Raw genomic sequence first — 27,806 nt, forward strand, 5'->3', positions numbered from 1 at the left:
GTGAAGATTGGAAGATAAATTAACCCTATCGTTGCTCTTTAAAAAATATTATAAATTTTTTTTGAAGCTTGAGATATACAGTATTAGAAATACAAACACGCTTTTTGAACCAATACAATTTTCAAAATATTTGTTGATGAGCGTGTACCGTATGTCATTTATACGATAACATCGATATACTGGATGAGCAATATTATTAATTCCGACGTACTTGAACGCAGCAGCAAGACTTTTTATGCCTTGACGGGACTTGTAGTTTTATAACTTAACGTGGTTAGTTTTGCTGCCCTGCCGCCTTGCACGTACGGCCTCATTTCCCACAATTCCAAAGTGCAACTTCTTACAGCGTATGAGGTGAGTGTTCACTGCGCCCAAGTGTGATGCGAATGTTTTGCTAGATCTACGAGAGTGATCATGTTATGCTTGAATGTGCTTTTAATGATTTTTTTTAAATGATAGTATTGACATTTTACCGAGCACGCAACATCACGCACTGGTTGGGATTGGCGACACGCGCTTTAGAAAGTCTCTTTAAATTAGCCGAGCCGGCTAACATGACAAAACACACACAGTGCAGAGTGTGTCTGTCAAAACGTTTGAAACACACACACAGACACATTACAACGTCTGTACCTGCGTGCCTCATCAAACTGTGTTACAGGTTGTATTGTGTTCTCATTTATGATTCTATTATTTTTATTATTCTACACGAATCTACACAATTGTGTGTAGATTTAGGCTCCACTGAGTGCATTTCAAATACATTTAGGTCAGAAGGTAACTTGAATTTTCTGTCAAACCTTCAGCAGCTGGACTGTCAAATTATGGAAGCCTGCACATATTTATGTTTGAAACATCAGGCTCCTAAATCTCACCCTGTCAAAATGAAATTAATAATTCAGTACCTGGTGTGGAGAAAAAGGCCTGATTTCTTGTTGGTGGCCATTTACATTGATATGCAGTGCCGTCGGCTCTGTGTATTTAAATAAAGCATTAAGGCTAGATCATTAGTTTTATGACAGTGGATCCCTCAGATCCTCTGACCTGCATCCACGTGGAGAAGCGCAGAGAGACTTATCTTCCATTTATCATGCTATGAGCATCCTGGCAAAGTTAATTTGGTTCCTCCTGCTTCACGTATAATTCCCTAAACGTGTGTCCGTGCGAGCTGCTCGCTCGACACGCAGACATGTGGGTGTATTGTTTCGCCTAATCTCTCTCCCTGACCACATTAGGTCCAGCCTTGGTAGCGGAGCAGTGTGATGCAAATGTCCTCAAGGTGAACTGGAGCCAATGATGGAGGAGCTAAAAGGTGCCTGTTTTCAGGGCAGAACTATGTTTGAATATCTTTGTTGTAGTGAGTGTGAGCATCAGGATGACAGGGAGAATAAACACTGGAGCTCCTCCTCACACAGGAAGTGCCAAATATGTTCAGTAGAGTAGAATAAAGCAAAGGTGCATGAGTGTTATTGCACATTTACGGAAAAGCAACCCAAATTCCATCAGGTATATACCCAGAGCCCATATAAACCCAGTTTGAGGACAGTCAAGTACGGGTAACTTTATGGCAATAAAAGTAGTAAAAAGTTGGAGAGTAGCTACCCAGGCTGCAAATTTTCCTGTTGGTTTGTATCTGCATGCGCAAGTATACTGCTCGGGGTCAGAATCGCAGCCAAATGATTTTTCATACCTAAGGTCCTTAGGTCAACATTATGGTGAGGAGAACTGGGCTCTGCTGCTCGTCCGGCTGAATATCAATGCTGCATTGGCTCCCTCAGCACTGCGCAAAATTCCATCAGAAATCATATCCGTCCATGGTCCTGTTCCTGCAGGCACAGAGAGAAGAACTTTGGCCCAGGTCGTTGTGTGCAGCTCAGGGTAAAGCAGGCGGTGTGCTGCAGTTGTTTCAGCTAATCATCACATTCTTCATCTCCTGAAGGCCTCAGTCTACCAGTGTTGCACATGAAGTTTCAGAGCACTCAAATAACACAAACGTCAATAAACCCCCAATCAAAGAGTGCAAATGTCCAACCAGGTTGATCACACGGTAAAAGGTCAGACTTCATATGTGCAGGTTTAGTTAAGGTGAATCAGCCATCTGGACCAATGTTCCCTCTAAGCTGCGCCCTTGCACAATCGCGCACTGCTTGCACATACTCAGCGCACAAGAAAATCTATGCAGCGCACAAAATAAAATTAAACAGAAACGTATTAATTAATATCTAATTTTAGAACTTATATAATCTAGTTAATTAGACCAGTAATATTGTTTTCTGTAGCATTTCACAACGTAACTCAATGAGCGACAGGTGTCCAGCCAATAATACGATACAGTTACGCTACGCAGCCAATCACAGTGTTTGCGTATGTGCCCTGCCTTTACTCGCCGTGCAGGTTAGCTATTTAACAACAGTGCAGCGGAGTTAAGAGATGCAAATGCTCATCCCTTATCATGGCGAAATGAACGGACAGAGACACATCCACTCATCAAGCCAAAATAAAAAAGAAATGCGGTTCTTTTAAGATCGAATGGCTGTCGGAGTATGTGCAAATAGAAGAACAAGCGGTGAAACTGAGTGAGCCAAAGCAGGACTCTCACATATAACATACGGTAGTACACATCTCATGAACAACAAGATTTTTGTCTTTTTCATTTTATGTGCTGCTGTCATTTGATTCTTTTAATAAGCCATGTAACTTGATCCAAGGTTTTGAACAAGCCTGCTATTGGTGTGTGGCCACAGCGTACCCATCTGATGTTGCTCACAGTGGTCCTCAGTGTGCTCTGGGAGCTTGTGTGTCTGCTCAGACACATGAAAAATTATAGAGAACATTGATCTGGACCACTGCTCAGTGAGCAGCATCTGACCAGGTGTAGCTTGTATGAGTCCCTTGACTGATAAAAGACAACAAACTCACAGCAACGTGGCTCCTCAGGAATGAATTTTCAGGAATGAATGAAAAAGTTTTTTCCTGATTTTCATATCTTTCCTTTTGTGATTCAGAACATTTCTTTGTAAATGGGTTCTAGTCTGTTTTTGTCTCAGCTCTCCCTCCGACTGGAACCTGCTCATGTTGATGAAGATGGGTTTACTAACACCGCACAGCATCATTCTGGGGTGAGGGTCAATGCTGACTTTGATGGTCAGTTTAGAATTCACCAAGTTGAGTTGAACATTTAGGCCTGTGTGACGGATGGAGGAGGACACTGTAGCAGAGCTGCTGGAGCTCCTCCAGCTCAACTCCCCATCAGCAGCTTGGCCCTTGACACACAGTTGACCTTGAAGCCAGTTGCTGTCTGAGTGATGGGCTGTCAGTCTGGGGATTCTCATAGCCTCTGGCTCTGTGATTTGCATTATTCCCTGTCATGTAGTGTTGTCTTAGCATTTGTGTGAGATCATCAGATGCCACTGTAATGGCAGCTGAACTGACGTGAAATGAAAAAAAGTCATGTTAAAATTTGCTAATGTGTGAGAGGGTTCTGCTGGAGGTTCGAGTTTCTCAATACTGACTACATAGTCAAATTCTGACGTAAAAATTTGCTCCGCACCCCAAAGTGCTGTAGTGCTCTCAGTTGGACTCACCTGGGTCAAAATTCAAACACAAGAATTGGAAGCGTTCTCCGATCACCTCAACAAAACAGACCAGCATGTAAAATTCAAAAGGAAACAGTCTGGCCTTTCTTGACTGCGCAGTCAAGATCACTGAGGACAGAAATCTCACCATCGAAGTCTACAGAAAACCTACACATACCGACCAGTACCATCAGTTTGACTCTCACCACCCACTGGAACACAAGCTGGGAGTGATCAGAACTCTCCAACACCGGGCCAGAGAAATACTCACCACATCCCAAGGCAGAAAGAAGGAACAGGACCACATTAAGACAGCTCTCAAAACATGCGGCTACCCAGACTGGGCCTTCACCAAAACCTCAAGAAAGCGAGACCCCAGCAAAGGAGAGGAGGAGAGAAACAAACGCCGCAGCGTTTCGATCCCCTACCTGTCCGGAGTCTCCTCCAGAAACACGACATACCGGTTCAGTTCAAACCCAGCAACACTCAGACAGAGGTTAGTACACCCAAAGGACAAGACCCAAACAAAGCTATGTTGTTTATGCTATACAGTGCCAGGAGAAATGCAAGGAACTGTACATTGGGGAAACCAAACAACCTCTCCACAGAAGAATGGCACAACACAGACGCGCCACCTCTTCAGGTCAGGATTCAGCAGTCCACTTACACTTAAAGTAGAGTGGGCACTCCTTCGAGGATAGCCAAGTACGGATGCTGGCCAGAGAAGACCGCTGGTTTGAAAGGGGTGTCAAGGAAGCTATCCATGTCAAATTGGAAAAACCATCCTTAAACAGAGGTGGTGGCCTGAGGCACTTCCTATCACCCATGTACAATGCAGTCCTCCACTCCTTCCAACAGCAAAACAAACATTCACACCATTCCAGGAGACCCAGTGACTCATCACCATGTGATCCAGCAGACAAAGGGGAGACACCTCAACAGAAACTAGGTGAACGACCCGACTAACGACCCTGCTAACGTCTCTTAGGTGACCACCCAGATCATTAGCATGCAGATGGTCCACAGGGGCTATATATTTTCAAGCTCTCTCCCCAGCGATTTCAGAACTGAAGAAGCCTTCTGGATAGAAGGCGAAACGTCTTCAAGAGAAGAAACCCAGTCCACTTGACATAGAAAACTACCTTGGATCACAGGCCATGTGTTTGTACATCAAAGGACATCCTATTGGAATGTTCAACTTGGAGCGCTTCACTCTTTAATGTGAAGGCATCTTATGCATGATGTTAAGTGATTTCTGGAAAGGTGAAGAATCCTGTGAAAACAACAAAGAAATAAAACAAGAGCCACAAAAAGAGTATCTTGTTTTTTCATCTGTCACCTTGAGATGATTCAGTACAGATTAGTCAGTATCTTAATTTGACATTGGTGAGAATCTGAAGAGCCACATGATGGTTGATGTGCAATCGCCAACATGGATGTTTTGATTGTCCAAGTTGGTTGATGATTAGTCTCAAGGATGGTTATTTTGAGTCCCCAGGATGGCTGGTGTTCAGTCTCCAAGATGGTTGTTTTGAGTCTCCAAGCTTATTCATTTCAGTCTACAGGATGGTTGATTTTGAGTCTCAAGATGGTTGATGTTCACTCTCCAGGATTGTTGATGTTCAGTCTCTTAGATGGTTGTTTTGAGTCTATATGGTAGGTAGTGTTCAGTCTCCAGGATGGTTGAAGTTTAGTCTCCAGGATGTCCAAGGCAAGATTTCTGTGTTGACTGGACTGTTTTTTCCGTTAAAGACATTTCGCCTTCTCTCCAGAAGGATTCTGCAGTTCTGAATTCACTGAGAGCAGAGCTTGAAAATATAGCCCTTGTGGACCATTAGCATGCTAATGATCTTAGTGATTTAAGGATCGTTTTCAATTTGACATGGATGACTTCTTTGACACCCCTCTCGAACCAGCAATCTTCTCTGGCCAGTACCCGTACTTGACTGTCCTCAAAGGAGTGCCCGATTTCCTTTAGGTGTACTACTGAGTCGTAACCTGAGGTGGCACGTCTGTGTTGGGCCATTCTTTTATGGTGAGGTTGTTTAGTTTCACCAATCTACAGTTTCTTGCATTCCTCCTGGCACCGTACGGCGTAGATAACATTACTTTGCCTTGGTTTTGGTTCTTATATCTAACTCCGTTACTTCTCTCTGGTCTCACCCCATAAACTTGGTTCAATTGGTTCAACATGCAACAGCCTGGGTGAACGTCGGGACACCTTCTACCCATCACATCACCCCCGTTCTCCAGCAGCTTTACTAGCTCCCACTCATGATGCATCACCTATTAAATCCTTCTCCTAACCTTCAAAGCCCTTCATACCTAACTGAACTCCTCCACATAAACACACCCAGCTAGACTATCAGGTCATCAGATCAGATTCAGGAAGAACTGCATATTGTGCTATCTAATTGTGGATCAGAATAAATAAATCATCCTCCTCACTAACCCCCCAGCAGGCTTGACCACCATGGGGTCCAGAGACTTCATATTGTATTGTTGTATCTGAAATGTTGGTCTGAATATTTTCAGACATCAGAGACCAATAAGGTGTTTTCCTTTTTTCCCTTTACTGAACTGGTGCTGATAATGACTGGCTATACTGGGGCAGAGAGGTACCATGACTGGTCATAGTGGCTGAGAATATTAACAGTCTTACATTTTATTGTTAAAAGGAAACACCTTTAGTCTGGTGGTTTTATTTAACAAATAATACATTGGACTCCTCCTCTTTACCTTCATCAGACCATCTTTTCCACATTTCATTTCAGCTCCAGCTGCTGTTTGAGGGCAGCACCTCCTAATTATTGTGTGATGTTTCCTTGGTTGGAGGGAGTAAACAACTCCTTAAAACCAGAGCTGCCCCAGTTTTCTGCTCTTTCATATATTCTAAACAATAATCCATTCCAAATAAACCCCAAAGACATGATTGTGTTTTTCTTAAAAGTCAAATCTCAGGCTATGACTGATATTGACTATGGCTCATCAGTCCAATAAAAACATCTTAACACAGGGTCTGAGTTTAGTTGGATTTTTTTAGCCCAGGGGGGAAAAAAGGGCCAATAGCTCTCCAGGCTGAGACAGAAAACACAGCTACATTTAGAATGACACATCTTTCTTTTTAATGCAAGTGTGTGAAGGCTGTCTCCAAAGTGTTGATTATTTGGATGTGATAAAAGATGTTGAAAGGTGAAGACGTATACGAGCTGATGCTGTGTGCATGAGCTTCTGTGTGACTCTGACTATTTAATTAAGGGTTAGTACAACCCCGACTTTGAGAAAAGGAAATGTGATGTCTTCAAAGTACAGAGCCAAGCCAGAGAGCAGATGTTGGCTGATGTGTGCAAAAAATTTGAGGGTTAAATTAATGTGTATGTGCTTTGATGTCTGTGTTAAATACACGTGAATGTTCTTTGTTAAATTTGTGGGAAGGTGCTTTGATGTCTGCATTAAATCTGTGGGAAGGGGCTTTGATGTCTGTGTTAAATCCACGGGAAGGTGCTTTGACGTCTGTGTTGATCCATGGGAAGTTGAAAGCAGCCATGTTCTTTTCACAGCTCTGTGTGTCATCAGTTATAAAGCAGAACCCTGAATGTGATTTGGATTTTCCTGCTGTGAGGGGAAGGTGCAGGTCACACGTTTCCATGTTACTTTTCTCAGCTTCCAACACCAAATTGTCATTGGTGTGCCATTTAAGTCACCTTTTAAATTGATTACGATTCACAAGTACTACAATTCATTATTAGAGCAATAATCGTTGCATCTTGATTCAGCTTTCCCCATATAAAATGTATTTTTTTTAATGTCCATGAATTAAAAAAAAAATGCTTATCCCTATATTATCAGATATAAACGAGGTGCCATTTTTTTTAACATAAAAATATACTGAGGAAAAATATACTTCAATGGCATCGTTAATAAAAAATAATCTCAGTTGTTGCTTGACTCGTGCTTGAAGTGTGTAGTTACCGTATCCTAAGATTTCATTGCAACTGATGTCCACCAGTCACAACTCAAGAGTCTGGCCACCGACTTTTATATTTCATTTTTGTTTTAAGAGCTACATACAGAGTCGTTTTTGTCAAGGCGCCTTTTGTCCTCATGTTTTAAAATACTGAAATGTCTCCACACTGTCTTTTTTAAACCTGACAAGTGAATTTCGCAATGCGTCACATTACAGTCTGCTATCTTTTGTACACAGGTGTTGTCAACGGGCCCACACAACTTTCACTTCTTTCCGACTGCTTCAATTCTGACATTCCATTTTTTAAACCATCGATTTTTTTTTTTAACATTTCTGAATTGAGGCGGCATCCTCAGGTATCTCGTTAAGATTCTCTGTATTGATGAATTGGGAACACCCCTACAACTTGTGAACTTGTGGAACCAATAACTCATATTACAGCAACCTAATTTAGTTTGTCTGTGTTGCAGAAGTAAATCAGTGCAATGTTGACCTGAAAATGACATCTTGAAACCAGAGGTCAAGGCTTGTCTGTACTGCAGTGGGATGCAAACATTTTTTTTCTTGAAAAGATGCTAGTTCATCCTGAGCTTGAAAAGAATCTCCTATGAGCTCCATGCTTTTCTTTATCTTCGGGAAATTAAATATGCTTTACTCCAGAAGTGTTGAAGATATCCTTACTGTAGGTTTGAACGGAAGTGTCTTTGAAAAACAACGTTTGTTCCATTAAATTGCAGATGTCGCAACAGGAAGAAGTGTGGCTAACAGTATTGTTATTGGCCTTACCTTGACAATCTCTGAGCTCCTTCTCTCACTTACTTGAAACCACCCAGTGTTTCTCATAAATCTCCCCTAAGATTTCGGACTAATTGGAGCCAAAGGGAAAAAAAAGTGTTATATATGTGTCATTTTATTTTTTCTCAGCTCTCTCTCTTGACAGAGAGTCCTGTTTTCTCCCTGGGTGTCCTCTTTCCATCACTCTAATCAGTCCTTTTAATTACTGCCTCTATCAACCACCCAGCGTCTCCCTGTCACCTCTGGGAATCTGAGAAATGGAATGGAACTGCAGGGGATGATGGCTGACAAGGGGCTCATCAGTGAGGCTACAGGGTGGCCAAGGGCTATGCTAAAGTGGGGTCTTTGCCAGTCCCAATCTAATCCAACACCAAAAATTACCAGCATGACACAACGACCAAAGGAAGAGAGGCTAAAGAGATGCTCATGGGGCTTGGTCTTACTGATGTCAAGGCAAATTTATTCATGGGATTCTTGTTAAACTTTTGATTTCACTCTTGAATAAATAATCTCCAAGTTTTCCAGCCTACTAGCTTCAGCGATATAGTGGGTAATGTTGGAAAAACACATGCATTCAGAGAACATCTCCGACTTCACTATTGAGAGAAAATCTCTCAGTGCAGAACAAATCATTAATCAGTCTTACCGATTTGGTTGTTGTGCCGATCCTATCATCTTCTGGGAACCATCAGTAACTCCTAATCTCAGGGTGGCTGAAGCCTCTCCCAGAGGTCCAACAAAGTCCACTAAAGTCCACCTACCATCCAGGTGGGTGAAGCCTTCCTGAGGCCTCGTCATCTTCTGAGCATAGAACAGCATCCATGGCCAACTCATCCCAGCAGTTCATCCATGAGTGCACACATGTTTGATGTCTGTGTAGTTGTTGTAGTCCATTCCTCAGATCAGTCCTGTCACTGGTCTAGGTCCTTCTCAGAGAAAATCCTGATGTTGATGTAGGATTCATTCTTGCAATGAGAGGTTTATATGCTGGAGTGGCTGGCTAACGAGGCGGAGGGGAAAGCTGCATAACATGTACACAGTCACAGAGTAGCATGCAGTCAAATGTCTGTTGGTGTTCTGGGTCAGGACCACTGTAGAAGTATGGACACTCCAAACTACCTCAGCTGCCTCAAATGAAAGGCAAATGCTGGCTGGCCTTGGACTGGGTCTGTTTGTGTGCACTCTGGGCCTTGAATACGGTGAGATTGAGGTATTGCAAAATGCTTGCCCTTCAGTGCTCTTTGGATGGAGGCAATGGATCCAGGTTCTTTAGCTCCTCCCTATATATATTCTCATCATTAACAGAGATGTGGCCTGCCAGAAGCATGTCATCAGTGAACTTGATGATGGAAGTTGAGGATCTAAGCAAACAGGTTGTAGTTCAGTCCTGTGTCCTTTAGCTTAGTGAAGATTCTCCCTTTTAACATAATAGATATGTTAAAAGCTGAACTGTATATCACAAACAGCATAGAGCATCCCTGCTTCCTGTCCAAATGACCAAGATGGTATGGAGAACATGTGAGATGATGTTTTCTGTTGTGTCTCTATGTGAACTGGAGGGGGTTAGTGTTGGGGTTAGTTAAAGCTTCCTAACGGTGATTATGACCAAAAAAGATAACATTCTCAAAAATCAATCATCCTGGCAGGCAGGCATCCAGAGATCTGGTCCTGGGCTCTTCCTGGTGTTAACCCACTGAAACACTCACCATCATACTCTGACATATTGACATTACCACTCCCAGCCTTTAGGCTAGTGTTAGCACGGCTGTCATCAAATGTGTGTAAAAGGCATTTAGTTTGTTGGAGTGTCAGCAGTGTCAGCACTCAGAGTCACAGTCGTTCTCCTCTGTGACTGTCCGTGATGGCGTTTATCATACCACATCCAGCAGCGCTTGTCATGATTTTGGTCTGATGGAGTCCACATGCTCCCTATACAGGTGCTTGGCTTTCTTCTCCACCTCCTTGCATTGTAAGCAGTGGCTTTGCTCATGTTACTACAAAAAAGTCCATGTGTGTGTTTCAGTGATGGACATGTTGACTAATGCTTTCTGGTTTGCATCTGCCTTAGCTGCCACTGTGAGAATGATGTCTTTCTCAAGTGTGCTGGTAAAGCTAGTCACAGTATCCTCTAGCTTGTGGTTGCCTGCTGCGCAGACCATCAAGCACACCCAAGAGTGTGGCTTCTAGTTGGACATTTCACCTTTCGCATGACTGGAACCTCCTGGTGGAGTCTTTGTTTGTCTTTGCTAATCAGTAGAATTTTGCTTATCTGGAAGGTAAGCTGTGGAGAAAAAACTTGACATGCTGGAAAAAAAACTGACTGCAATCTTGGAATCAGCATGCCAATTTTAGTTTTAATCAGCATAAAAATCTAACTTAACAGAAATTTTCACACACTAGTATGCACTTTCACATATACCGCTATACAGTTTCATACATCACAGAACTTGTGTGTGGTGTCCAAGGAGCAGAGCAGAGCAGGTCAGAACAGAACCTGAGTGAGGCCGAGTGGACCTCATCAAGCATTCCGAGCTGAAGCAATGTTGACGACACAGGACACCTGCTCCTGCATCACTAATTAAGTAGTTAATGTCTGGGCAGAGATAATTTTAATTCTAAAGAGATATATCTGTGCATAACAGACTGTGAGTCCACCTGCATTAACAGCTTTTTCTGTACTTGGCCTTTTACACTGGAGTGTGTGTTGATTGGTGCGGCGGAGCCGCTTCCTAGGACATTCCAAGTGAAACGATCGATTGCTTCGTGTCTTTATGCTTCTGACAGACAAAAGACAATCGTGATCTCCACCTGATCGATTTAGCACATTGTCTTTTGTTCTGGCAACTAACCACACACACACACTCACCCCGGCACACAAACACACACAGATGCACACACAAACACACTCATAAACACACACACACGCACACACACACTCACCCACACACAGACTGACACACACACACGCACACACCCAAACACACACAGACTCAAACACAGACAGACTCAAACACCTGAAACACTGATATCCCCAAATTCTGAAGGAAAACCCATCATGATGTCTTCTAAATCACAGAATTAATATTTTGTTGCAGGACCTTAATGTCTTTTAAAAAACATTTTTATGCCTCATAAACTCAGATTTTATTTTGTTGTGTCACCCTGACCTGTGACCTCTGTCATCCTGACCTATGACCTCTGTCATCTTGACCTGTGACCTCCGTCTTCCTGACTTTTGACTTCTGTCATTCTGACCTGTGACCTCTGTCATCCTGATCTATTGCATCTGTCATCCTGACCTATGACCTCTGTCATCCCGACTTTTGATTTCCGTCATCTTGACCTGTGACCTCTGTCATCCTGACCTGTGACCTCTGTCATCCTGACCTGCGACCTCTGTCATCCTGACCTGTGACCTCTGTCATCCTGACCTGCGACCTCTGTCCTGATCTTTGGTCTGACCAGTCTGTCTACAGTGCCAACAGGTATGAAGAATGCTTTCATTTGGCTTCTTGTTAAGAGGCAACATAACCCAGCTTGGGCCACGATCCCATGATGGTTGACAACTCTCAGAGCCTTCAGGAAGTAGTTAATCCTGTTTTCCGTCCCCGCCTCAGCCTGATCTCACCTTCCTCCATCTCTGCTGACACTGTCCTTCAGTGAGTCAGCGTAAAGTGGTAAAGTTGAATGTATTTAGAGCAGCATACTGGCTATAAAACTGGAGAAATAGATTTTCCATTTTTCTTTGGTTTTTCTTTTAATGCTTTTTTTGAGATGGATTCAGATCGTATAAACAATAGCCTCCTGTTGTTAGCGTCCTTTCTCCGGCACAAACTGAATGTGTAATGGGTACGAGCATTAATGCCTTCAGTCCTCTCATGTAACGACATGGTTATGCTAGCTATGAACTCTTTTCCTGTTGTACTCTAATGAGCTCACTAGAGACCTTTTTTTTTCTTCAAAATATTGGTTGATTTTTGATGATTATTTTAGTATCCTCACCACCAAGCCCCTCGTCTTATAGCCAGAATCTTTGAAATGTTTTAATACAAGTACAGCTGTGATAAAATGTGTCTGTGCAGGTTTTAATGGCACTGTTGTTGAGGCTGCCCCACAAGAATAAGTTGGCATTAGCGAAAGTAGCTAATGTTGATTTGTGGCTCTTTTATGATGCAAATGTTTGGATTTCACCTCTGTCCCAAACTGACATATTTCCTGTCGGAGAGAGTTTCAAGGTTCAGCTCTTGAAAACAGCATTCTAACGTCACAATAGTTATTGTAACTATAAAAGTGGATTAAATAAGAGGTCGTGTCATACATCATGTACTTTACTTAAGTGAGACTTAACCTAAGCAGAAAAGGATACTGAGTGAGTCTTGATCAAGTACTGATCCATTTCTGATGGAGAACTGAGTGGGCATGGACACACACTTTCCTGGTGAAGGTGTTTTCTGCCTGGCCTGCCTGGTTGGACAGTAACCCAGTGGAGCAGCAGGTTATGAGCAGCAGGTTCTTCTCCATCTCAGCAGGCCGCACTGACCGCAACAATGAGAAGGTTCAGTAAAGGTTAGAGAAGAGGTGGATATTGCTATGGCAACAACAGTACAAGTGGTATGTGACTTAAGTGCACAACATGGAGGAACCTGAGGTTCTTCTGCTAACTGCTGCTAATGTGCTTCCCTGGGAACCAGTCATCAGCCACAGGTCTGTTTAGATCAGTAGACCAGAATGAGCAGCGTCGCCATGCCACAATTACCTCACAGACTGTAATTATATAAAAGAAAAGCAAAAAGTTGTCTTGGATTCTCTCTAGGTTCTCTTGAAAGGTTTCAAACTTGAGCTTGTGTCTCCTGCTGATGTGGCCCAGTTGTGTTCATGTCTTTGCGTCGTTGTGCATCGGAGGATGTAAAAAGGCAGGAGCTGCAGGGTTCATGCCCTGTCAGCATTGGTTAGTGTGTGCAGCAGCTAACGGCATTCTGGCTTGTTGGGCTACATCTCTGCCCTCAGCCTCAGATATGTGTGAGGGGAGTCGACCACAGTTCCTCCGCTGATGTTTGCAGAGCCACATCTGCAGCTACTTTAGAATCACTTCAGGGTTTGTTTTTAATGTTGATGTAGATCTCATTGTCCTGGTTTTGTTGGGTTCCAAGGTTCCGTGTCGCTTGTTGCTTGTTTCTTCCTGCAGGGTGTGTGGAGGAGCCGATGATCGCACCTGCCGCACCTGCCGACAATTTTCCATCAACCGTTCCATTTAAGGACAGAGCTCCCATCTGCCAGCGTCGGAGTGTTTTCATTCTCTTCACGGTCTCCACGCCTACCTGCGGACATGAACAGCTCGGCGGACTGATCCTCAGCATTGGCTCCGCGCTGAAGCTCCCGGTGCGTACCAGAGGACCGAACGAGAGATTCTCTGAACGACCCAGCAGAACCTTGTGCATCTCGAATAAAGACTCTTTTAGGACACTATTCCCCACTTCGTGTTGCCTGCTTTCGGGTTCTGAGACAACCAAAAAACACTCCGACCTGTATGGACCCGGTGGACCAAGACGCAGTGCGGCGCACACTGGAGGCTCAGGGGAGGCTGCTGGGGAAGCACGACCAGCTCCTCAAGGACATTTGGACTTCGCTCCAGACCCTCAACGCCAGCGTGACAGACCTGCTCACTTCATGGGTGGCAGAAGTTCCGCCTCTGCCACCGATTGAGGCGCCGAGAGCTGTTCCTCAGCCGGCCGCCGCCGCACCACGGGACCCCATGTGCCCATCCCGGATCGGTATTCGGGTGAGGTGAGCAGTTGTGCCATTTTCTTGCTGCAGTGCTCATTGGTTTTTGACCTCCAGCCCCTCACCTACCCCAGCGACAGGTCGACGATCGCCTTTGTCGTTAATCTTCTCTTCACGAGAGCAGCGCAATGGGCCACGGCAGTTCTGGAGAACCAGACACCCACTTCTTCTAGTTTTCCGGGCTTCAAGGCCAAGTTGAAGCGAGTGTTTGACCACCCGGTCCCGAGTGGCGAGGCAACCTCCAAGATCCTGTCCTTGCACCAGGGCTCCAACTCCGTCGTGGACTACTCCATCCAGTTCCGCATCCTTGCGGCCAGGAGCAGCTGGGGGTGTTCACCCATCGTCAACTCCGTTCCCAGCTCCACCTCAGGAGGACGTTGCCGGCGAACCTATGCAGTTGGGACAATGCCAACTCTCCCACGCTGAGCAGAAGTGCCGGCTAGCGACAAAGGTCAGCCTTTATTGCGGCCAGGCTGGCCACTTCCTTGCCGATTGCCCGTCCCAGCCCAATGGATTAAGCTCGTTGACACACGTTGGAGTGTTGGCAAGCACTTCCTCTTCCTGCTCCACGCTGGCCCGCTTAACACTGCCATACAGTACATGCTCCTCTGGGGCCAGGAATCTGACTCTGCACCATTTTTGTTGGACTCCGGCGCAGATGACAGCTTCACCAGCCAGGACTTGGCCATGCAAGCCCGCATCCCCCATCGAGTATCTGCCCGAGCCAAGACCCATCCATCTCAATGGGGAAGTCCTGGCAATGGTGACGCACCAGTCCCATCCCCTCACTCTCAACGTGTCCGGGAACCTTTGGGAGCAAATCCCCCTGTTCCTCATCCCGCCGTCCTCTTCCCTGGGGGTTCTTGGGGCTCCTTGGCTGGCTCTCCACAACTCCCAGATCGATTGGTCGACCGGGAGAGTGGTGAGTTGGAGCATGCCCTGTTGGACCAACTGCCTTCACTCTGCACTCACTACCATGCCTGGAGGCTCGGACCTTTCCAAGAGAGTTTTTAAAGGGGTGGGGCGTTCACCCCGTGTGGCGCAGTCCAGGTGCCTGGAGTCGGTGATGGACTCTGCCGTGGGAGGAGAGCTGCTGCGGTCCAATCCAGTTGACCGGACCCCATCTTACTCCCTTCCTGCATCCTGGGGGTCCTGGCAAGTGGAGGAGAGAGTCCCAGAGGCCCAGCAATCAGTTCTAGATCCAGGTGGGGTTCCATCGAACCAGCTGTTCGTCCTGGAGGACAAGGTGGTGGCACCTTCGGTACAGACTGACGTACACCGGTGCAGGAGGGTGGGAAGGCAGGTCCGCGCTGTACTCCCAGCGCTCTCAACGGCAGGAAAAGCGGCACCCCCAGCATTTAAAATACAACCCACCTTCCATGTCTCTAAGGTAAAGCCAGTCGTGGAGTCGGATCTGGTCCCCCTGTCCTAACCTCCGCCTCCTTCCAGTGTTGTGGATGGGGGGCCCGCCCACATGGTCCGGAGTATCCTGGATGTCCGCCGACGAGGGCTGTCCAGGTTTCCAGTTCTTGGGCGACTAGGAAGGGTACGGTCTGGAGGAGCGATCATGGGTTTCCAGCCGATTCATCCCGGACGATGGCCTCCTCTGCGACTTCTACCGCACTCAGTAATGCTGTAGATGTACCTGAAGCAGCTAAGACCTAGTGGCTGATGCTCATGTGGAGCGTGAGGGGCCAACCTGATTGTACAGAGTGCAGAGATTTGGCCTTGGTCTCACCCATCAAAGCTCGGCTGCAGCTCATTCACAAGCTGCTGGGTGCCTCCTGAACCGCCAGCATGCAGTTTTCATGAGGAATGAATGAGTCCACATTTGGTTTAAGTTTGCATGGCAGAAACGTGGTGGTGCTGATGCTATCCTGGCTGAAAACCAGAGTTTTTCTGCTCCATCAGAGAGGAGAGCTGTGGCCAGTTAGGAGGTTAGGACTCCATTATGCTAAAATCAGGAAACAATGAATGGATGAAATAGAACACACAGGACTAAAGCACCATTTCTATAAACTTGTTATTTATGATCGCATGCGGAGAACATGAGACATTTCTGGGACATGGTACTGTGGTTCCAGTGTTAGTGGACATTCTGGAAGTGTCCTGGCTGTCTGCTGCATGTCGGTTCACACCCAGCAGGTTTTACAGACCTTAGCAGGTGCTAGCATGCTCTCCTGCTAATTCCCAAACAATGTCACCTCCTCATTCGGAGGAGTCCTTTTTATAGTGCCTGAACTTGGTTGGTGAGCGAGTTCTCCGGTCACCTGGTTAGGTTTATGAAGCCCCTTGACCTCCATTTTTGGTTTTGTGATGTGACTTGTAGGGCTGGGTGAATACCGATACCAGGTATCGGTGGCCTTATTTCAAAGTATTGGTACTCCTAATGGCTACCAATACCATCCACCGTTACTCAAGGCAAAAAAAATGACCACAAAAAGACAGAGTGTGCTGCTGACACCAACATGGCTGCTCCCGTCACAAATATGTTGCCGGTTTGGAAGTTCACGCAGATCACAGCAGAATTCCAACTGCAAAATGAAAGTGAAATATTGTCAAAAAAGTTCAGTAGTATTTATTATTGTGTAAACGGTAAATAAGTTACTTAAATAGACACCATGCTCCCTCACATGATCTAATCACTGAATTTAAACTCACTAATTGGCTCTAAAGATACCGCTGGTGTAAAGGCTAATAGCAGTAACTTGCTAAAACAATCAGGAACATCCCTGATAACTGGCAGTGCTGGGGGAGGATGGCGCTGATGCTTAGACCGCTGGAAGAGGAACCATTGGCAGGTCCGTCCTGGACACTCATCATACTGCAGCATCCTCTCCTCAGATTCACCTGGCCAAGAAGTGGAGATAAAGGCCGGCGAGGTGGGAACGTGCTGGGTCCTCGCACAACGATGAGGGCGATACATTATTCAGCAGCGCCCTGCAGGACCCAGCAGCCAATGAGATCTATATGATTTGACGCTAAACAGTTCTCTGCACAGAAGACTTGAGCTGTAAAATGCCTCCCAATGACGACATCATCCGATAAGCAGTCAATATTAATCCTCCTGTCCGCGGTAGAAAGAGTCCCCGGACACTTTCAGCCGAATAAGACGCTGCTAATGAATGCAAAGCACATTTAGTTTTGTCACCTGAAATATCTGCTCTGATCTCGTCACAGTTTTCCTTCAAACGGTGTCCGTGCTGCTGACTCTCCGTCGGGGATGAAAGTAACTTTTGTCTGTTTAAGTAGTTGGCCTCTGCATCGCTCAAGCTAGCGTCAGCGACAAAGCTAATGCTAGTCTCTGAGGGATAATGTGTGCTATTACTATCTATTTACAGTCTGTCAGCCGCTACTGGCTAACATCTTTGTTAGATAACGTCAGCCCCCAGAACTACTCGCTAATATTTGCTGCTATTGTCGGGTACAAAGTTAATGAATACCGTTACCAGCAACCATGACTACTAGTGCTGCACCTATTACTATTATTACTAGCTCAGCAGCTCTATTGTCCATCTCTCCTGGCTAATGTGTGTTAAACTGACTAGTGTGTTCAGAAAAGTGAATAAAACATAAAATATGTATAAAAGCTTTTACATTTATAGATTGGGAACACTGCACATTCTTTTCTAAATGAGAAAAAATCAAATGTATTATTTTACAGGGGGGGAAAAAGAAAAGGGAATATTTGGCTGCTCAAAACAATATCAGTATTTTCAGTTTCTTGCTGCTTGAGGCAACCAACATCTGCCCCTTTAACAGGTCCACCAGGAACATTTAACTGCACTGCATTTCACCCTGTCTTGTCTCAGGAACGTTTTTGACATCATCACTGTTATGCTATAACATTAATGCTGTCGGTCTGTTGCTCTTCTGACTGGTGTCTTTGGGCTCATTCTCCTGTTGAAACAGCCATTAGGGCAACATTTCCTCCATGGAATGTAGGAAATTGAGCCCTTCCAGTAATTTTACAGATTCAAATTAATGTGGGTCTCTAGCCAGTCTGTCTTTAACCATCCCAAACAGAGAATGCTAACCTTGGATACAACAGAATCAATTAGAATCTAGGGTGCTCATTACGTTGATGTGCTGTGATGGGCTCTAAAGCCTGACTGAAACATCTCAAACAGGCTGTTTCTCTGCAGGTGCTCCAGTAACTGAGTCACCACCACCTTCTCAAGAACTTTAGAGATAAAAGGAAGGTTGGACATTGGCCTATAATTTGCTAATACGTCAGGATCCAGTGATGGTTTTTTAAGCAATGGCTTAATCATTGCCACCTTGTAGGACCGGGGTACATAACCTGACACTAAAGAACCATTGATCTGGTGACCATTGATCATCACTGGTAAAACATCCTTCAACAGGTGTGTTGGGATGGGATCTAAAAGACACGTGCTGGACTTGGATTTCTGAATTAGCGATAGCTTAGCGAGAACCTGTATGTACCCACAGTCAGCATATCTGGTGATGGTCCAGTTGTTGGGATGGCCTGGTTAGCTTTTGATTGATCGCGACGTGACATTAAAAAATATCAGCCTATCATTCATCCCGTCACTTGATTGATATACAGGGCAGCCAGTTAGATGACAACTGAATTTTGACCTTGAGGCAAACAACAGCGCGAAGCGCTAAGCTATTCAGCGAATTACCTCTGATTTTAAGCCATCGCTAAAGCTTATGGTCATCAAAATGAATGAGGGAGCGGGACCAAGTAAGAAGACAAAAACATATCACTGTCATACCACGATGTCAATTTCGAAGTGCGTTGAAGATTATTAAGTATATGAATATTTTTAAGTCCAAATACCGTTCCACCTTGAGGCTGGCTGTCAGCAGCTACTGTCCGGACTATGCATCCCTGGCTGATTAAATTCAGTGCAAGTCATCAAAGTAAACTCTGGCAATTACAAAAAAAAAATGTTAATAGTTAATTATTATGTGTGTTTTGCAATATTGGCTCATTTGGTTATGCAAGGTACATCAACATACATTGTACATCTAGGTTCTAGATGGTCTGTCCCTGTAGCACTGCTTTGTCTAATGAAAGTATGGAAAATGAGATGTGGTCACTGAGAGCTCTGCAGCTCCTTCAGGGCAGTAAATGAGAGTAAAGGTCAATCTAGGACACATGAGAATGTGAAAACATCATTTTTTTCTGGTAATGAGCTTTTGGGGGTGCTCTTGACCAATAGGTCATCTTCACATCAGGGTTGTCCAGTTGTTCCAGTATTCAGAGGACACATTAGACCATCTTTGATGCCTCAGGAGCAGATCACTTGCTCAGGCTTTGCTATTTGGGCTATTATTCAATTCACTCAAATGATCGTTTTCCATTTTCTTCCACCTGCCTGGATTTGGATGCCATTTTGAAACATTTCAAATAATTTTATCTGAATAATCTGATCATTTTCTGCACATTTGTCCTTTCCTAGGCATCAGCCTCCCTCAGCGAAGCCTCACTGCTACTCTTTAGAAACTCAACTGTTTCTATTGAGACAGCTCTGTTGTAGTTGCTAATGTCTTCTGCATTTACTCTGGTGCAAAGTGAATGGCCAATAAACAGCCAGTAAATCGCCGGTAATTAGCCAGTAACTAGCAAGCCATGATGAATGTTGTGAAGCAGGATGAAGTGTGACATTGTGGATTTCTTCAAGAAGGAGGGCGGTATGAGGAACTTTTGAGGCAACGCGACAGGCTGTGCTAACACTGAGCTGAGAGCTGAGATGATTAAAAAGCAAAAACGAGTGGAAGAGCCATTTTCTGTATATGTAGAATCAAAATACGGCACGTCAGCTCATTTTGCACAGCTAACCGATCAGCGATGGCTTCAGATTAGTTGGACCCTAAACAAGACATTGTGAAAATCAACTAGCAAATGTTATCAGGGTGGGCAGAGTAGGCGGGACCTGTAATAAAATCCGAATAAAGGGTGGCGTTTGGTTGTGGTTCACTTAGAGTCCCACCTTAGCTTGTCGCCCTGTCCCTCCTAGATTCCTGTGTTCTGTCTCTGACCAACACAACTGCTGCTCTGGCCCATCAACAGTCCCACACAGCCCCTGTTGACAGGGCCTTAAGTGTTTTTCCTTTCCTGCTGTTGACTGCTTTGATGTGGGATCCTTTTTCCCCAGCACTTTCTCTCCCCCTGCAGATTGTCCAGATGGATGGCAGAGGGCGTGCGTGTGTTCCCATGCCATCTGCTCATTATCTGCATGGGTGCTTCCATGCCAGCTCCATAAATGCACACGCACCTAAATTGAGCCAGTGCCGCCGTCGTTCCCCTGGGGGGAGGATTCCTGGGGGACGCAGGCACGTGCAGCAGCATCAGCCTGAGTTATAGGACAGGAGGATGGTACATTGAGGTTAGCGCCCATCTTTTTATACGCCTTTCTTTGACTCTTCCAACGATGGATCTTTTATATTCACGTCGGACCACCGTTACCTGGGGACCTCATGCAATTTAAGAATTTACACCCCGCATCTGTTTTGCCGTAATGCATTTTCACAGGATACGCAGCATCTGTCTCACCAGCATTTCCAATTCAAATCCAGGATTTCCTCTCAATATGACTGCGGTGGTGCTGATCTCCTTGCTCAGCGCCGACACGGGGCTCCCGTGATTGAACAATAAAAGAGCGTATCTGCACACAGCCGGTGTTGCCAGACTTTCTCCTGATTTATATCAGAAAATAAAGGTGTTTGTTTTTACACTTTATTCTGCTGACTGCTAAATCCGTGCACATTACAATCGCCCGTCTCCAGCATCCTCATCTCTAAACATTAGATATCTTTAGCGAGGGACATGGATGCAGTCCAAACTCACGGCCGCAGCACACTCAGCCCGGCCCTCGTTGACATTACCTCATGACATTACCCTGGAAGAAATATGAAATATTTCATTCTCCCAGCTCATCAGGATGAGGGACAGCTACACATTAGCTCACTGTTGCTAGCACTGATGTTAGCATGCCGCCTGATCATTGTGCCACTTGAAGGTGGAGACCGTCTGGATATGGCTAGATCCACACCAAACACTAGGCTTCTGGTTGGACTTGAAAGAAAAGCTAGTTTTAGCAGATTGAAAAACAACTGTTGAGAGGGGATTTTAGCATCAGTACCTCATCTGAAGGTTTTTTTTTTTGTATTTTTCTACCAAACTCGCGTGTTTTTAAAAAAAAAGATCATCCTGACTAAATCTGGTTGTCAATGTCGAACTTTCATGTCAGAAGAGCTAGATTAGCGTGGGTAATTTTATGAACCAGGTGAAGCAACTGGATGGATGCAGTACAGTAGTAGGACAGATAAGTCCACAGGTGAAGACTAGACTCTGGACATTTTGATCGGACGCATTTACAGACCCATGTTATCTTGAAGGGTCAGATCGGCTTCCTCCACTGTGGAATCAAACCCCCTTGTAATTTCCCAGAATGCAAGGCAGAGTTAGCATTAGCACTTGTGAGTTTTTGGTTCTGGGCGTCTCCTCACTCTGCCAGTGAAGAATTCATTGTGTGGCCTCGTAGATCTGGGACAGAGGAGACACTTCTCTGTCTGATTAGCTTCTTGTACTTGGGAACTGGCTCCTAGTACTGTTAGAATTTCTGTAAACCAGCACTGGGAGAGCTAATGTGAACTGCTGAAGGACTCGTTCATTAATTCTCTTTTTAATATTTGACTATAAAAACAATGCGGTTGTGGACAGGACACTTCTATGAGCTCCAGCAGCCTAATCCATCATCTACATCATCCAGTTGGTGCTGTGACACAGGGTTCCTCAGACCAGAGCAGATCTCTGAGTCCATTAAAAGCTTGATTGGGATTGTAACAGAGGCCGAACCCCGTGCACTGTGATGGCTGGAAAACAGCTTTCAGAGCTGCAGGAAGCCATAAAACATCCAATGTATTAATAATATTCTCCTCTTTGCTTGGAAGCTAGTTTAATATTTGGATGTTCTGATGGTGTTTTTGCAGACACCCACTCTCAGTCTCAAGGCTGATGCTGGTGTGAGTGGTGACCCTGACGGTACCATGCTGCACATTAAGTCAAGTTCCACTTATGACTGCATTGTAATGCCAATTACCTCTGGGCAGTACATAAATGGATAAATGGATTTTATGTTATAGGGAAGAGCGTGGTGTTGAAGTCATTTCCAGGCCTGGAACATGTGAAACCATCAGCCTGAACATCCTCTCCACATCTTGCTGATTATATCCTGGCAGGAAGTGGCCCTGCTGGGCCCCAGCTTTGTTAATGGTGGCTGAGTGGCTCTCAGGCTGCTCATTCAATGACCTGTAATGCATAAAATCTCACCTGCTGGGTGGCTGTCATTTCCTTTAGCACTAATGTGCCTTTGAGTGTTTATTCCATTATATGGCATATGTGCATTCAGATTAGGGGGGTGAGATTAATTTAATCTGTTTAATCTTTGTTTCAATTTATTTTTTCATTTACCCGTTGCAGCATCTCGGCATGTTTCCACTAAAATTCATGTGGAAAAACAAGGTTAAATCAACTCCAAACTTTACCTAATCAAGAGGATGGGTGGGGGGGTGGGGGGGACCTATGGAACATTTGAAACGGCTTGGAGCAAATGTGCCTGTCTGTAAATGGTGGATCCAGATATTTGTAAATCTGAATCTCTATCGGTTCCAGCCTCAGCTCACAACACTGGGGAGTTGGTGACGTTGGTGACGGCCGTTGAAGATGAGTCAATATTTGGAGACAATATTGGTGATCAGCTTGTAACTGTGCACTTTGGAAAATTAGAAGCCAGTTATGCAGAGCAAGGTTTTATTACATATTTCACACCCAAATGACCAAAGTCAGTCAAAACTTTTACCGACCAGGACTCATTCTGACTGGGGCAACCTTTATAAGATGACATGTGTCTTTCTCACATGACATGACGGAACTGTCATCATCTGCCGCCTCAGATGACGCTGGATGAAGAAGCTGACCGGCTGACTCCTCTTTGGGGGTTGTCATCTCTAGACGAGCTATCATGGGGACAGCAGCCATCTTCAGCCACTCCTCATTGTCTGCAGATGAACGGCTGCTGTCAGTGTGAACAACTGCACCACTATTCTCTTCTCCTGCTTGATTATAATCAGATTGTGCAATCGTGTCTGTGAAGGTTATAAACCATCATCATGCAGTGCTGCTTAATGAAGGGTGGCTGCACCAAAGTGTTCCTAATGGAAGGAATGGTAACAGGTTTCCTGAGGGGACGTTCTCTTGTCCTCTATTGTCAAGACGTTATAATTCATCTCTAGTTGACTGTAAAGGTCAAAGAGGTGTTGATGTCAGGCCTCTTAACTGAGTGACTGAAGCGGCCGAGAAGGAGTGTGAGGGTGAGAAGGGGGAAAAAGTTTTAATTCCCGAACCAATGGAGTAGCTCTGTGAAGTGGCGTGGAGAAACTCTCCTATCACTGTCTCCGCCTCCCACTGCTCTCCTGCTTTTAATTGCCATAAACTCATCCATATTCACACAGGTGCCAGGCCCTTTGCGGGTGATAGATTGGGATATATTTGCATAGAAATTGTGCATTTGTTTTGGTTTACTGGAAGTGGCTTTCTTCTCTTCGGGGACCATCTGTCTGCCAACAGAGGATGGAAGGCAACAGCAGGAGATGATTCTTGTTTCCTTGTCCTCTTAAGCCTGATTTTGAAGGTTAGGGACAGCGTTAATGCCTGAATTAGGTTGGCGTTAATGCCTGAATTAGGTTAGGGAGTTTCCCATAGTGCAGCTGCAGAAGTAGATCTCGCTCAAAAGGGGCGAGTTCTGACCGGAAGCTTTAAAAACCACAAAGGGTCTCTTGTTTTCTGGTTGGAAGCTGTGAAAGAGTCCGGTTGTTTTCTTCTCCACATTCACGCGCACTTCTGTGAACCATCTGTGGTGAACCCGTCTCACTGTCACTGGGTTGTCTGAACACCATGTGGATTCTCCCCTGACAACTACTGGGTCCAGGTCAGGCTTTGCCACCCGTGCGCAGCAGAAATGGTCAGAGAGCTTGATGAGTGTGTCCCGTTTACAGCATTCAGGATGGGTCTAACCCTCGGAGGTTTCTCATGCAGGCTGGGAAACATCAGCGGTATCAAAGCTGAGTATGCTGGTCATGTTTAGCCTCCTCCTCCAAACTCCTCTGGAACTTGTTAATTAGTTTCAGTTTATTGGCCGCACGTTGCCTTGAACATCATTTCATACCAGCAATTTACTGTTGTAAAAACAAGAGGAAAGGAGTCAAATAAAAGCGCGGCACTCAATCTCAAACCCCTCATTTGCTCTATCAAGTGGAATATTGGACCTGGGATTGATTTGGATTTGATTATGTTTGCTTCTGCTCAGCATCGACACGTTCCGCGCTTTAATTAAGGGAGGGAGTCTGTAATTGGAGAGTAAATTGAATTATTGTATTTGTTCAGTTGTGTCGCCTTGTGGCTGCTCTACCCATTTCATTTTAGCCTTCGGAGTTGCTGAGAGCCGCGCTTCCCTTGACATGACGCACACGTGCGCACATAAAACAATATTCATTTCACTGCATTAGTGATGAGCATTTATGAAGCCCCAGGGGCAAATAAAATTAAAACCTTTCACTTTTTTATTTGCTTCACTGTAGTTTAACTGTCAGCAGCTGGAGGCAGGGCTAATTAAAGCTATAAGTTAATTAAATGCAAAAAAGGTCGGTTCTGGCTTCAACCTGATCAGCCTCCATGATCCTGGCTACTTCCACTGAGGCTGAATGAGAACGAGTTGATGAATGGCCACAGCTGGAAGCTTTATTTTCTTCTGCGTCCATCTCATTGCTGGAGCAGGAAAACCGGCTATGCTGCATATCTGCTCCGCTTCATCCACCAAATCCCAGCGGCTCTGTCTTCAGGTGCAGCTCTGATGAAGGAATTTGTGTACGATGGCGCGGAATCACTGCAGGATAGTCTATAAAACCAGCCACGTAAGACGACATCATTTAAAACATTTCCTCCATCCAAAAAAGAAGCATACACATTTGTTTTAATTCACATGTGCTTTTAATATGTGTAATTCCATCATTTCCACTCAAATATTGACTATTTATTAGGTATAATGTTTGCTTCATGCAGATACATTTTGAAAGATTTGGCGTCGTTGATGCTGATCCTCCCTAAAGAGGAGATATTTTATTTTCAAATTTTTTGGATCTTGTTTTCTCTTTGCACTGAACTTCCTATTCACTGTCACTGTATCAAATGGCTGCGAGGTGATCCACCTTTGAGGTGATCCACCTTCGAGGTAATCCACCTGCTGACAACATCGGAACACAAGCAGGCTGAGCACTATAGGGGCCAGTGAATTCAAGGTCCAACTCAAGGTTTCTTCCTGTTAGAGGGAGTTGCTCTCTGGGGGTCAGTCTCAGTCTCTGGGTCTTGATGTAGAGGAGTGGAACAGACATGTATATAACTTTATTTAAAATGAATTTTTGGGAACCTCACTGACTTGTTTCAGAACTCTGGCGACTCTGTTATTGTTCTGTTGTTGGATTTGCTCCGTTCACGAAGGCTGTTTGGAAAAATCAGTTTTAGAAGTTGCTCTTTTCTCAGTTGCTATGGAGACGTCACATCACAGATCAGCGTAAGCTGCAGCAGTATCTGCCATGTGCTATACATCTTCACCTGGGTTGACATTTAGTCTTTACAACCAGCTTTAAGTGGGACTGAACATGCTGGAACAGTAGCTGGAGCTCAGCGCTAACAGGCTCCACGAGGAGATGATGGTGGAAGTCTTGACTGTTCCCGCGTTTGTAGAGGTGCAAGGATGGAGATTCTCTGCTCCTCTCAGTGTTTATTGTAGATATTCAAACAAAGCCAGAGGTATTATTATGCACATGCACATAATTAGCACCAACAAAATATAATCCTGCCTATAAATACAGCAGAAGAGAATGTGTCAGCATGTGGCGGTGGAGTAGCATTCCTGAAGATCTCCAGAGTCCAGTCTGATCTCACCGTCATCACATCTTCTGTTTTCAGCCTGTGAACTGTTCCGACTGTGGTCGGCCTGCTGATGGCCTGGTATGTTTTATAAACACAGCTGTTCCACTGGAAATAATGGAGATTAGTCTGGATAATTCATAGGAATAAATAGTAACTGGGGAGGTGGCTCGGTGTGTCCGAGCACGTCAGTGTTCATGCTGCTGTGCTCTGATCTGCTCGTTGCTGCTGATGCATTATTAATGTGCATGTTTGTTTCAGATTATGTCTCATGGCAGTTGACAAGTTTGGAGCAGTTATCCAGGCCCTGTCCTAAATGTTTGATGAGAACAGCCGGAGAACAGGTCATCAGGCAGAGATAGGCGGACAGACTCTGTATCAGTCTCATGGAAAAGCTTATTTGCTTCCAAACATTAATTAGACTTTAATAAATGGACACCAGCAACAACCAGAAAAGCAGCATCAGGTTGAAAAGAGTGGACTGTTTATAAAGACAAACTCCTGCAGCTGGAAGTCAAGGACTTCATCCTGGGAGTTAATTTAATGTGCTGCACTTCCAGTGAATGACAATTACACAGCAAGACAAAGAAAAATTAACTAACTCTCAGCTAACCTCTAACAAGGCATACTCAAAAAGCAGACTTTGTTCATTTGAGGAGGAAAAGATTCTGAGTAAATAACAGCATAAATAACCGCTAATGGGCATTTACTTTAGGTGCTCTCGCCTGTGTTCTTGTCGGAGGGGATCTCAGTACCATTTGTAGTTGCCGAGAACAGCATGAATCCCGAACGAGCGCCACCCGTAGAATCTGACCTCCTGAAGAACACTGGAGTTTCGAGAACCCCCAAGGCCATTTTCTCCTCTCACTTGAAACAAAGCATCTTATTTTCCAGCAGGAACGTATCTCACCTGCGAGACCCCAGAGATCACAGGCTGCCAGTAAAACCTCCAACAACAAACTGAAGATCTGCAGCCATCTGCTCTCCATCGTGTAAAAGAAAAAGCTGTGTGTGTGTGTTTGTGTGTGTGTGTGTGTGTGCGTGTGTGTGTGTGCGTGTGCGTGTATGTGATTGTCTGTGTGTGTCCTAAAGAGAAACCTCATATTCCATGAACATATCGGATGACTGTTACTGATCATTTGCAGCCTGCATGTTTCATTGCTTCCTCCTTGTGTGGCTGGTTCAGGTCAACCATTAACTGACTTAATAAATATCACCAGGCTTCTGTCACAGATGGGCAAACAAATTGACTTTCCCAGTGTTTTCTTCCACCCAGCAGATGCAAATAAAGTCCGTGAGGGACTCAGGGCTGTGTGATGTACTGTGCTGAGGCTGAACAGCCCATATACGATGCAGAGCTGTCACACAGTGAATCCATCTGATGAAAGTGTGACGTCTGTGACCTCGCATCACATCAAATCCCCGTTCTTTTGTCTCTTTGATGTGAACGCTGACAGCTAAATAGCAGAAACCATAAACGCCATTTCTAAGTCGTGGAAATTCCTGTTTAAGCACGGATAACTTCTGTCCTTTTCACCGGCAGTTTGAGAGCTGACAGTCTGCCTATGGAAGTCCTCACAAAGATAGAAGTACAATGATGTGCGTGTGAGGAATCAAACGTGTGATATTACTGCTGAGATTCAGACAGGAAGTGGCCACGCGTCATTCCGCATTTACACACGAAGATTGTTGCCCCTCAGACGTGACATGTCTCTGTCAGGACTCT

At 44.9% G+C, this 27,806-nt stretch overlaps 2 protein-coding genes across 6 annotated transcripts in view; both read left to right on the top strand.

Annotated features, from left to right (window-relative positions):
- Positions 1 to 228: 228 nt before the first annotated feature.
- Positions 229 to 27,806, top strand: part of fhit (fragile histidine triad diadenosine triphosphatase) — a 122,969-nt gene continuing 95,391 nt past the window's right edge. For 2 of the 5 annotated variants that reach the window (XM_057029389.1, XM_057029393.1), the window contains exon 1: positions 1,282 to 1,312. In XM_057029389.1, the coding sequence (XP_056885369.1) occupies positions 1,294 to 1,312 (19 nt within the window). In that variant the 5' untranslated portion in view covers positions 1,282 to 1,293. Of the gene's footprint in view, positions 355 to 1,281; positions 1,313 to 2,588; positions 2,612 to 11,909; positions 12,015 to 27,806 lie in introns of those variants that run through there. The other 3 variants (XM_057029390.1, XM_057029392.1, XM_057029391.1) reach the window with 3 other exon arrangements.
- Positions 12,024 to 20,833, top strand: LOC130523822 (uncharacterized). The gene is made up of 3 exons (XM_057029388.1): positions 12,024 to 15,508; positions 15,568 to 15,745; positions 17,299 to 20,833. Exons 1-3 carry the CDS (start codon positions 14,510 to 14,512, stop codon positions 17,343 to 17,345), a joined length of 1,224 nt encoding a protein of 407 aa, XP_056885368.1. The 5' UTR covers positions 12,024 to 14,509; the 3' UTR covers positions 17,346 to 20,833.

The sequence above is a fragment of the Takifugu flavidus genome, chromosome 4 (assembly GCF_003711565.1).
Source record: "Takifugu flavidus isolate HTHZ2018 chromosome 4, ASM371156v2, whole genome shotgun sequence".
In the NCBI taxonomy this organism is placed as follows: Eukaryota; Metazoa; Chordata; class Actinopteri; order Tetraodontiformes; family Tetraodontidae; genus Takifugu; species Takifugu flavidus.

Excerpts from the sequence above, each read along its gene's own strand:
- LOC130523822 (XM_057029388.1), top strand. The coding sequence starts at position 14,510 with ATGCAGTTGGGACAATGCCAACTCTCCCACGCTGAGCAGAAGTGCCGG. Across the intron at positions 15,509-15,567 it reads CCACCTTCCATGTCTCTAAG|TGTTGTGGATGGGGGGCCCG; the intron begins GTAAAGCCAGTC and ends GCCTCCTTCCAG. Across the intron at positions 15,746-17,298 it reads TGCGACTTCTACCGCACTCA|TTTTCCTTCAAACGGTGTCC; the intron begins GTAATGCTGTAG and ends ATCTCGTCACAG.